This window comes from Phyllobates terribilis, unplaced genomic scaffold (assembly GCF_046119375.1).
Source record: "Phyllobates terribilis strain yellow unplaced genomic scaffold, ASM4611937v1 Scaffold_8__6_contigs__length_399053987, whole genome shotgun sequence".
Lineage (NCBI taxonomy): Eukaryota > Metazoa > Chordata > Amphibia > Anura > Dendrobatidae > Phyllobates > Phyllobates terribilis.
This window is the reverse complement of record NW_027362768.1, coordinates 29,728,475-29,740,924: the sequence shown is the minus strand read 5'-3', so window position 1 is coordinate 29,740,924 and position 12,450 is coordinate 29,728,475. Positions and strand designations below refer to the sequence as shown.

At 41.2% G+C, this 12,450-nt stretch overlaps 2 protein-coding genes across 3 annotated transcripts in view; both read right to left on the bottom strand.

Moving 5' to 3' along the window:
• The window catches only part of HENMT1 (HEN methyltransferase 1), a 46,839-nt gene that overhangs the window by 16,186 nt on the left and 18,203 nt on the right, over positions 1–12,450 (bottom strand). For both annotated transcript variants that reach the window (XM_073642918.1, XM_073642919.1), the window contains exons 4-6: positions 5,981–6,115; positions 4,782–4,964; positions 1,859–2,036 (exon numbers count right to left, since the gene is read on the bottom strand). In XM_073642918.1, coding sequence (XP_073499019.1) covers positions 1,859–2,036; positions 4,782–4,964; positions 5,981–6,115 — 496 coding nt within the window. The remainder of the gene's footprint in view (positions 1–1,858; positions 2,037–4,781; positions 4,965–5,980; positions 6,116–12,450) is intronic.
• Positions 9,517–11,874, bottom strand: LOC141156678 (uncharacterized). The gene is made up of 2 exons (XM_073642917.1): positions 11,555–11,874; positions 9,517–11,343 (listed from the first exon to the last, which is right to left on the bottom strand). The coding sequence occupies exons 1-2, from the start codon at positions 11,754–11,756 to the stop codon at positions 9,710–9,712; spliced, it is 1,836 nt and encodes a 611-aa protein (XP_073499018.1). The 5' UTR covers positions 11,757–11,874; the 3' UTR covers positions 9,517–9,709.

Below are 12,450 nucleotides of genomic sequence, written 5' to 3'. Positions count from 1 at the left end.
GGGGCCCATCCAGCATGGAGCACTTTATGGGGCCCATGCAGCATGGGGCATTATATGGGGCCCATCCAGCATGGAGCATTATATGGGGCCCATCCAGCATGGAGCACTATATGGGGCCCATCCAGCATGGAGCACTTTATGGGGCCCATGCAGCATGGAGCATTATATGGGGCCCATGCAGCATGGAGCACTTTATGGGGCCCATGCAGCATGGAGCATTATATGGGGCCCATCCAGCATGGAGCACTATATGGGGCCCATCCAGCATGGAGCACTATATGGGGCCCATCCAGCATGGAGCACTATATGGGGCCCATCCAGCATTTAGCACTATATGGGGCCCATACAGCATGGAGCATTATATGGGGCCCATACAACATGGAGCATTATATGGGGCTCATACAACATGGAGCATTATATGGGGCTCATACAGCATGGAGCATTATATGGGGATCATACAGCATGGAGCATTATATGGGGCTCATCCAGAATGGGGCATTATATGGGGCCCATCCAGAATGGGGCATTATATGGGGCCCATCCAGAATGGGGCATTATATGGGGCCCATCCAGCATGGAGCACTATATGTGGCCCATCCAGCATGGAGCACTTTATGGGGCCCATGCAGCATGGAGCATTATATGGGGCCCATCCAGCATGGAGCACTATATGGGGCCCATCCAGCATGGAGCACTATATGGGGCCCATCCAGCATGGAGCACTATATGGGGCCCATCCAACATGGAGCACTATATGGGGCCCATCCAGCATTTAGCACTATATGGGGCCCATCCAGCATGGAGCATTATATGGGGCTCATACAGCATGGAGCATTATATGGGGCTCATACAGCATGGAGCATTATATGGGGCCCATCCAGCATGGAGGATTATATGGGGCCCATCCAGCATGGAGGATTATATGGGGCCCATCCAGCATGGAGCATTATATGGGGCCCATCCAGCATGGAGCATTATATGGGGCCCATCCAGCATGGAGCATTATATGGGGCCCATCCAGCATGGAGCATTATATGGGGCCCATCCAGCATGGAGCATTATATGGGGCCCATCCAGCATGGAGCATTATATGGGGCCCATCCAGCATGGAGCATTATATGGGGCCCATCCAGCATGGAGCATTATATGGGGTCCATCCAGCATGGAGCATTATATGGGGCCCATCCAGCATGGAGCATTATATGGGGCCCATCCAGCATGGAGCATTATATGGGGCTCATACAGCATGGAGCATTATATGGGGCTCATACAGCATGGAGCATTATATGGGGCTCATACAGCATGGAGCATTATATGGGGCTCATACAGCATGGAGCATTATATGGGGCCCATTATGCATGGAGCATTATATGGGGCCCATTATGCATGGAGCATTATATGGGGCCCATTATGCATGGAGCATTATATGGGGCCCATTATGCATGGAGCATTATATGGGGCCCATTATGCATGGAGCATTATATGGGGCCCATTATGCATGGAGCATTATATGGGGCCCATTATGCATGGAGCATTATATGGGGCCCATCCTGTATGGAGCATTATATGGGGCTCCAATTTACCAGTAGCTGCTGCATTTCCCACCCTAGGCTTATACTCGATTCAATAAGTTTTCCCAGTTTTGTGTGGTAAAATTAGGGGCCTCGGCTTATATTCAGGTCGGCTTATACTCGTTTATATACGGTAGTTTTTTTGTTTCTTTTTTCAAAAAATGTTAGCATCTTGTTTTAGGATTCATAAAATCTGGTCAAAAAGAAATGTCCAGGTCTCTAACTGGTCAAAACTGTGCTTTTAATGGAAATACACAAATATAAGTGAAAAAGAAAAAAGTACTTACTCTCTTGTAAACACTTCTGTGGCCCTTCTTGTTATTGATGGATTCCTCGCTCTCGTTGTAGTTCTTACTGAATATTCCAATTTGGGAGCAATAACCAACATCTTTAGTTTCTTGTACTGCCTGTCCAACCCCAGAAAACTCAACCGTATAATTGTATTGTCTGGCAATTTTCATAGCCCTGGGGTAACAAAACACAAGTTAAGGTCCATTTAGGCAATGCCGATCTGGGAATGAACAGTCATAAAAATACTCATTTCCGACTATGTGCTCATCTAAATTTGCTGGCAATCACCCAATGACCAAGCAAAATGCTCGTTTGTCAGGTGCAATAATTTTTTAGCAGGCTTAAAGGGAAGCTGTCTCCAGATGCTATTAACCTGCAGATATAAAGCATTACAAATCTGTCCACTGACTGGTTGCATGTAACAGATCAGTGATCATTTCATGGCTGTGATCATGCCATCTAAACCAAGCATAACTCACGTTTCAGAAAGTGCTAAAAACAAGAAATGTTCTCTTTAGGCTGATTTCACACACAGGTTTTTGTTTGTTTTTTTAAACACCATTCAGTCTGGATGTATTTTTTTTTTAACCAAAGCCAGAAAAGGATACATCACATAGAAGAAGTACAAGTCCTTCCTTTATATTTCCCATTCATTTTGAATCCATTTCTGTCTTTTAGCCAAAAATCTGCACTGCTGAAGTGATGCTCTTCCAAAAAAAAGTATTTATACCAACCTTAAAAGGGTTTCCTATTCCCAGTTTTTTTCATTTCTTAAATCTACCGAGTTATGTATTGTGACAAAGTCACTGGCAAAGTACTTTAGAGTTGAAACTCAGGGCTTCAGGTCTTCATCTTTCATGTGGAACACAGGTCTGGGAAGCTGCACGGTAATGCAGATGTCCTGTTTAGACTTCTCGATTGGGTGACTGAAGGAGCCAAAACCTACGGCTTTGGGCAAAGGGGAGATATGTAGCACTGAGATTGTTAGCTCCAGTAATATAAACATAGGAAAATGATTCAGCACACAAAGTGCTGAGAGGGGTTAATCAGCCATGTTTAGTGCTAGGGTGATTAAACAGCTGCAGAGAGGGAGGAGTCCAAAGGATAAATTCACAGTCTTCTACAGCATTTGGTGTGGGGTGGGCCTGGAGGATCAAGCTCTGGAGCTGTATTGTCATGTGAAGGAAAGCTAAACCTTGGGTTGTTTGTTCCTGAAGCGAGCGGTTTCCCCAACAAGGACCCCCAAACTAGCACCAAAGACTGTGCCATACATTATGTTTTGTTTTTCCAGTTACGCTGTGTTTGTTTTGCGAATGTTGCTGTGGTTTATGCAGTACTCTTAATAAACCAGCGGAAGATTTAAAGAGAAAGTGTTCCTTTGTCTACCTCGATGATCAGTTGAGTGAAATAATCTACCACGGTATTAAAATAAGAAAAAGTTGATATTTTTAAAACTCCCCACCTAAATTTTTCTCGTTACCCTGCTTGTCTTTTTGTACACTGCTGCAGTGACATGACATGACAGTCAATCACAGGCCATTTAGGTGAAATGTCAATCTTGCCAACATCAACCATTGACAGGTGTGATCACATAGCAGAATGTGAAATCACTGCTGGAGTGGCAGAAACAAAGAGCAGAAAGGGACCAGAGGCCAGAAATGGAGCAGCACTGGGGAAATTGTTTTATCTTTTATACATGTTCGCTTGATTTACAATTGTTATGGGTCTGGAAAACCATCTTAAAAGCTTTCTATTTGAGCTGAATTCTTCTGATGGCGAGTGCTATGGGTTGGCTTCATTCAGTCTCCTTTGTGGCAGGTTTCCATTGATTTGGATGCGCAGAATGCAGCAAAAAGTTGAAACTTAACAGGTTCTAATAAGTCAGTGCCAGAATCTGTTATACTTCTGTATAAATTTACTACAAATGTAGCGGCGTGTATTATACCAGCCTGTCAGTGTTATACTGATGGGCACTCTGAAAGAGCCTGCCTGTAATATGCTCTTATAGAAAACAGTATATCGATGACTAGACGGCCATAGTTTTGTCTATCCTGGTATAAAGTTAATTATCTTTGCATACTCTATTGTTTTATGAGGAAAAACTGTATCTGATAGGCACACTCTTAAGTTAAACTTTGCAGTTGCAAGAGTTTTTCTTAAAGAGGATGCTTACACTTAACAATTCATTTTTGTTAAAATAGTCCTCAAATGGTAAGCTAGCCCCAGGACTTATGGCTATTAACTTAAAGGGAACCTGACAGCTTATCAACTAGCAGCGTATATCAGGCACTGGCTATATGATCTCTGCCATATATGTTTGACTCTGAAATTCTGTGGCATTTTAGAGAACAATACACTTTCAAAGTCGCCGGGGAGTGAGCCACATGGGAGACTAGTCAGAAAGGCGGGTCTCTGGCAACTTCTCCTCACCCACCCCCTACAGTGTCAGCCCTCTCCCTGCGTGCATGTATAGGGAGAGACATGTCAGTCACTGGCAGCGGGCAGGAGGAAGAAGACTGACACCGGCCTGTTCAACTAGTCTCCCATGTGGCTTTTCAAGTGTGTCTTTCTCTGAAACACAATAGCATTTCACAGCCAATCAGACCTAGCCGAAATCTTACTCCAAATGTCTGATTAATGCTGCCCATAGATCAGGCAGGATGTATCAGCAGTCAGGTTCCCTTTAATCCACAGGGAAACCTGGCAGCAAGTTTTTGTTCCACTAAAGCACCCCTATAGGAAACTATAGTGTGATGCATGGTCCAGCCCTGCGCTCCATAGAGGGAGAAACTCTGCAGCTTCTTTTGCTCTAATTTATGAAGAAAAAGCCCTTTTGTAACTCACAATTCCCAGTAAGATATCGGAAAATGTGTTTTATAAACCACAAAACCCCTTAATTTATTAAGAGTGAAATCTGACCAGCTCTGAAATTCTTTTCTGCTCCATTCAAACTTGTGGTCTGGATGTCTGAAGCGTGTTTTTTTAGAAAATAGGACATTAAATTCTACATTTGGAGTACTAATCACAGCAGCCTTAGGGGCCATAAAACCAAATAGTACATCTTGGAACTCTTCTAGGTCCTTCGTTTCCAGGTGTTCAATCCTTCAAAAACACAGATAAATGAGAGACCAGTTAGGAATTTTACTGATGATAAAATCAATAAAATTATATATTAGGAAGCACAAGTTCTCCAGATGACGGAGAAGCTCATGAATTGTTTAACTTTGCTATATAAAATATAAGGAAATTCTAATACAGATATGCTTCATTTTAGTAACAGATGTCTTCAGTACTAAGTCAACAGCTGAAGAATTTCAACCGCCCCACAGATGCAAGCGGGCTGCCTACTGCAGATGATGTATGTAGTTCATGATCTAGTCCCAGCTGCGGATCACCAAAAAAATCAGTCTCTGTAGTCAGAGTAGCAGAGTTTCCTTAGGATAGGTCATCAATATCAGATTGTGAGGGTGTCCAACATCCCCAGGAATCATCCCCATCGGCGGTGTCCAGATATAAACAAGTGCCGCTCTCTACAGTGTAGTGGCCGCAGCCAAGAACTGCAGGTCAGCTGATAACAGCTGATTGGTGTCTGACCTCCGCAATCTGATATTGATGACCTATCCTGAGGACAGGTCATCAATATTATATGCTCAGACAACCCCATTGACTTAGGATTTCCTACAAAATGTCATTGCAAGTAGTCTATCAAACTATGTATGCTCCCAACAGTTTTTTTTTTCTTGAGATGTACAAAGACAAAAGTCTCCTAAAGGACTATTACAAGTCAAGACCAGTAATAATGCATTAGAGAAATATTGAATAGAAGGTCAAATGTAGTGTATAATCATAACATGGACCACATCTCAGTTTCCTAATGTGCAACAGCCTATTGAGTAACATGGAGAATATTGATCCATGCCATACTGGCCTACAAGGCAGTAATATGATCGATGCTGATACCGCTCACTTTTAGAAGAAAGTATAGTTCAATGCTGGCACCACTAGCTTCAGTCTGTCAGTCCCTCAAGCAAATCCACTCCCTCCTGCTAATACAGAACCCACAATATCTTATGTACACAGCACATACAGCCAAGAATCAGGCGTCTGTACATACTTACAGCTCAATGCAAGTTATTAGGTCAAATCCAAGCAAGGCTGGATCCTTCTCAGCCACAGAACCATGATACAGGGTTACAGACAATGATCTTTCCAGTGGGTCCAAGTAATGGAATGGAAGAGGAGTTAAAGTATACCTGATGATAAAAGCATAGAAGATCAGATTTTCTACTATACAGCGGGTGAAATAAGCAATGAACACGTCACCAATTATCTAAGTAAATATATTTCTAAAAGTGTTATTGACATGAAATTCTCACCAGATGTCAGTAACAACCCATCCAATCCACAAAGGCAAATAAATCAAACTATAGAGATCCATTAATTAATTTATGTGTAATAATGAGAAATGACAGAGGTAAAAAGTATTGAACACATGAAGAAAGAGAAGCGCAAAAAGCCATGGAAAGTCATGACACCAGCTGAAATCTATCAGTACATAGAAAGCAATTCTGCCACTTAGCGAAAAATAATATCAGCTGGTTCAACTGAGGCCTATAAAAAGGTGTCTCATTATCAAGGTGCCACACAAGAAACATCTCATGATGGGTAAAACCAGTGAGCTGTCTCAAGACCTTTGTAACCTTATTGTTGCAAAACATACTGATGGCATTGGTTACAGAAGAATTTCTAAACTACTGAATATTCCAGTGAGCATGGTTGGGGCCATAATTCAGAAGTGGAAAGAAAGTAATTTTGCTTAAACTGGCCACGACCAGGTGCTCCCTGCAAGATTTCAGACAAAGGAGTGAAAAGAATTACCAGAAGAGTTGTCCAAGAGCCAAGGACCACCTGTGGAGAATTACAGAAATACCAGGAATCAGCAGGTACAATTGTTTCAAAGAAACTATAAGTAATGTACTCAACCTCCATGGCCTGTATGCACACTCACCACACAATGCTCCATTGCTGCACAAAAAGCATGTTCAAGCGCTTTTATTGTTTGCTCAACCACATTTAGACAAGTCTGTGAAATACTGGGAGAATACAGTCTGGTCAGATGAGACCAAAACTAAACTCTTTGGATGCCATAATACACACCATGGTTGGAGGGCAAAAAGAGCAGCATATCACCCTAAAACATCATACCAACAGTAAAGTTTGGAGGTATGAAAATCATTGTAAGGGGATAAGATGACAGGGTAGTTTCCGGCACAACCATACTGGTAAAAAAGTTTTTTATTGAGTCGATTAAAAAATGTTTAAAAACAGAAGCCTCAGAACCTGACGAGCTTCTGGCGAACTAAGACGCCCTTAATCATAGGATATCACACATACCATGATTGACACATATGTACTTTGTCATACAGCATGATAACACATGACAAAAAGAATTATATATATAGAACAAAACATAAGACACCCCTAATAAATGCAGAAAGGTAATTTTTTATAATTCATGTCGTTAGGGAATTTGGTGTTTAATGTTGAACAGCGTATAGCCCGCAATATAACAGCATTAAAAACATTATCCAAAGATACCTTCTCATCGTCAATCAATATAGAACTTTATACACTAACATTCAAGATGGATATAGACGTGTGGCAAAGAGAGGCTGCACATTAGGCAACATGTTGTCACCAAGGCTAATGTATCAGCCTCAATCATCCACTACATGGTTGTCAATCAAATGCTTCTACAAATGTGATGGAAACAGATGCAAAGTCTGCAGCTTTGCGGAGAACAAAATACTCTCACCTTTTTTCAAACATATTACCAAACACCATATCAAATCTTTCATCAGTTGCAAAGCCAATCATGCAGTTTACTGCATCAGGTGCCGAGCATGCAACATTTGCTACAAGAACACTGAAAAGAAGAATAGCTGAACATATAGCCAATATTAACGGCAACAACCGGGGTTACTCAAGAGCCGCAAAACATTTTATCATCACACACAAGGGAGATTTGTCCAGTTTTTCCTTTTTTTTGGAGTAGAAATGGTTACCTGCCCAATGACGGGTGGAAACTGCCAGAAGCAAGATGGCGTTGCGTGAGGCATTTTGGATTTTAACATTAAATACCAAATTCCGTAACGGCATGAATTATAAAAATTACCTTTTCTACATTTATTAGGGCTGTCTTATGTTTTGTTATACATATTGTAATGCAGCGGCTTGCGGCATTACTGTAATGGTCCACGGTGTGTTCTGGCTGACCATGTACCTCTCCCTCAGGTGACTGATCACATGACTGTGACATCAGCACAGGTCCTGTATGTGCTGGAGGATATATAAATCCTGGTGCTTTTGAAACAGTGTGAGAAAGGCGTGAGGCCTGTTCCCCGTGTGTGGGACACCGTTAGAGTGTGAGGCCTGGTGAGGCCTAGTGAAGCCAGGTGCAGCCTGAAAGGCAGAGGCTGGATCCTTGTGTGTAAGAGATGCCAGTAGCCTTGGAAGGTACGAGGGCTGGAGACCCCCACCTGGGAAGCCGTAAAGTCACAGCTGTGGCAGAACAAATCTGATGGAAACCGCTAGACCCGGCAAAAGGTAAAAGCGGTGCATTATATGGACATTGATATAGTTACTTTGCTGAAGGCTGTAACTGGAGCCAAGTGGGCTTGTCTGCCACTTGAAAGGCTCTTGGATGTTATGTGTGTAAACATGCCGGTGAGCCACTGAGATGGACTGTGTGATAAGCAGTTATGAAGTGTAATAAACTGCTGGATTGTAAAATACTGGAAAACGTGGCTGGTGTGCTTTAATTGACCAGGTGCAGCGAGTGTCCCCCAGCATGATGACTAGCGCTGCCTTACAATATATAATTCTTTTTGTCATGTGTTATCATGCTGTATGACAAAGCACATATTGTTATGATCTGCAACATGTACTAAGGAAAGATAGGGGAAAGCTGTCCCTACAGTAAGACTAAGCTGAATCCCTACGATGTAGCGGGCTGCTTGTTCCTAGTGAACAGACCCGCCTTAGTCCTTGGCTAGTCCGAAGGAAGACCTATAACATAAGGGGAGGGGTCCCTAAAAGAACTAAGGACTGGAACAAAAATGGGACACCTCCTAAACAGAGAAGTTTTTGCAGAACACAAAAAGACAAACAGACAAAAAGATACTAGAGGTCCCAGAAGGACCAAGCGAACTGACAGAGAAAGGTACCGAAGTACCTGGCTAGAAAAACAGTCAAACACTGAAGTCCAGCACAGCCAGGAGGGCGGAGCTGGAATATAAAGGCAGGTGGTCACGTGACCGCAAAACACAGGATGGAAAAAACAAACAGGAGGGTTCTACCACATATGTGTCAATCATGGTATGGTATATATCAGGGTGGATTTGATTTAAATCTAACTGATTTAAATCACGATTTAAATCACTAGTCAGTAAGGCTTGATTTAAATCAGTGATTTAAATCAAAGTTTCTACCTAAACTAGTTCTTGCTACTTTACTTTAACATGCAAGTAGATGAAGATTTTTAGAATCACTTTTTATATTACTTTTTTCTCCCCAGTTTAATGGGTTAATCATTCATATTTGGACACCACTGTTCTGTTGTACTTAGGAAGGAGAAAAATAATCCTGACCTTAATAACAATTTAAATAGATTTATTCAACTGAAACAATAACAACATTACAGCATAAGTTATTTGCTTAAACAAACATCCATGTTTGTTAACTAATTTGGCTAAACAAAATATATATATATTTTAAGAAACTTAGACTGTCAGCCCAGCCGACACATGAAAAACTTAAATACTACTGTCCCTGCTGTCCTCTGTAGCTCACTCGTCGTCATCTTCATCATCATCTTCTTCTTTGTTCCTATTCATAATCTGGAAAAGAAAAACAAGCTTTCCTGCTTTATTGGGTCCCAACAGATTTCTCAATTTAGAATGAATGAGTCCAAAGGAAGAGAATATTCTTTCAACGCCTGCAGAAGAAGCTACTGCTGTTAAAAGTGAAATCATTACTTGAACAGTCTCTAAATCCAAGCGCTTAAGTGACTTCCACCAGTTTACTGGTGTGACCTTCCTTAAAATATCTTCAGCAAACATATATTTCTTGAATGGTTCCCCCTTAGCTCTGAAGTTTATTATAGTTGGCATTAAAGATGGATGATTGCTGGATACCCATGTCATAGCTAACTCCTCTTCCTCAGCACTTAGGTTTTGACCCTGATATTGGATATTGACAATATTTGCCAAAAAATGAGCTGGAGTCAGTGCTTGTCCCATTCGTTTGTTTACTGCTTGTAATTTAATTCTGTCCATGTGTAGTTCTGTTTTTAAGTGTTCACTCAGTTCCTTCCAAATTTCAACAGCATCCGCAATAAAACAGCTATTTTTCTGTATTTTGTTTAAAGCTTGAGAGATGGGTTTCAGGAAGCTCAGCATATGTTCAACATTTCTCTTAAGCCCAATGTTGAGGATTTTGACCGTGACAGTGCCATCTATTTTATCTCGATTTTCTTCACAAAGTGTCATCAGAATAGGCCAGTTTTTGATATACTGCTCAAAACAGTCCACCACAGAGTTCCATCTAACATCTTGTGGGAGCGTTAGCTTGGTTCCACCCATCCTTTTCAGAGCTGCTGCAGCAAAATGATTATTACGGAAGTATTTAGCAATTTCAACAACATTAGCCTTTATTTCTGGAACACTTAAGTCTTTGGCTAAGAGGTGCAGCAAATGAGCACTGCAACCATATGTTATTAGCAGCTTTGTATTCCCTCCCTGCTCTTCTAAATTTCTTCTCATCTTGGATACGTTTGCAGCATTGTCAGTGACCAAACTGCGTACTAGACATTTGAATTTTTGTTCACATGTTGCTATAGCTTTTACTGCCACTTCTTGTAAGTATTCTGCTGTGTGTGCATTTCCTGACGTATCAGTTGTTTGTGCAAGGAAGACTTTACCTTCTTCTGTTGTTATACAAGCACATACAATAGGATCATTGTGGACATTACTCCACCCATCAATACTTAGGTTAACAATTTTACCCTCCAGAGCTGTTGCACATTGCTCCATTTCTCTGTCATACACTTGATCCAGCAGTTTCCCTGCAACATCAGCTCTGCTGGGTGGACTGTATCCTGGTCTCAGTGACTGAACCATATTAATGAAAAGTGGGTTCTCAGTCAGACGGAAAGAAGAGTTCGTTGCATAAATAAACTGGGCAATTTTTTCATCAATCAACTCTTTTTCTAATCTGCTAGTTCTTATCACAAACCTATCTATGGTGGTTCCAGGAGGTAAAGGTTTTTTCTTCCTTTTGGGTGATGGTGATATGTGGCTGTGGGTGTCTGATGATGATGCTGCTGCTAATGAAGCACTATCCTGGATGGATAACTCTGAAACTGTAGAACAGGATGATGGTGATCTTGGAGGTGGATAGTTTCCAGAATCCATGAATTCCCCTAAACAAAAAAAGTCAATGCTGTTATTTTATTGTTTATACAATTTCTGCTTATTGTACACAACACATCACTGCCCCTGCCCCAAAAGGAATATTTGTTTTTCTTCATAACTGTACCAAATGACAGTAACATGCAGTAATAATAACAAATATAATTTTTCTCACACATGACAGTTCAGTCTTTAGAAACAGGATTCAATAAAAATGTTTACCAATAGATCCTGCCTGTTCAGAAGTGTTTCTTTGGTCATCTTCATCACCGCACTTCTCATGATGTTGCCTCATTCGCGCCACCAGGCCTTGCATCTCTTTGTTGCATCGTTTGCATTTTGAACGCATGCCTGCCTTACCGATAGGCGAAGGAGCTTCATTAAAATATTCCCAAACTGGGTCTCTTTTACGGCCTGCTGCCATTATAAGGAACGAATGTAATAAACCTCAGATCGTACACAAACAGATCCAGACTTGTCTGTCTGTGGCTATGCTGCAGTATTGTGCTCAAAGTTTCACTTTCATTTTCTTGTCTGCTTGCCCTTCCTCCTCCTCACACTTAGATTCACATTCTTCTTGTGTTGTGCAGATCTATTCCACTCCAAACAATCAAACATATTGTCTAACTTCTTGGACTTGGCACTGAAGGGGTTGATTCTGTATTCATAGGTTTGTAGAACAATAGGATTAAGGTCTTTTTCTCAACTCTGTTCATGTTGTAACATTTTTGCCGTGAAGAAGAGGCTGGGACCTCTGTGGAGTCAAATTCAGTTTTGAGAACTGCGTAAGTAAAGCGAGCGTCTGTGATAATATAGGAGAGAAACTGCCCACTAATCCTACAGAAACCTCTGGAAGAGCATGGCATTGTGAATGTTACACATATACAGCCTTTATTCTACTGAGTTAAACAACTCAGCTTTATCTCATGATGGAAGAACCTTTGGATGGTAAAATATTTTCCTCAAAAAGCAGTTTATTGAAAAAAATCCGATTTAAATAAAAAAAATCCGATTTAAATCAAAAAAATCTGATTTTTTTGATTTTTTTAAAAAAAACATTGATTTTTATCCACCCTGGTATATATGCATTTTGCTTTGATATGAGGTTTCCCCCTAAC

What these genes read in the sequence shown, in the direction of transcription:
- LOC141156678 (XM_073642917.1), bottom strand. Translation starts at nt 11,756, where the DNA reads ATGGCAGCAGGCCGTAAAAGAGACCCAGTTTGGGAATATTTTAATGAA. An exon ending in TGAACAGGCAGGATCTATTG is followed by an intron (nt 11,344 to 11,554) that starts GTAAACATTTTT and finishes TTTTTTGTTTAG; the next exon opens with GGGAATTCATGGATTCTGGA.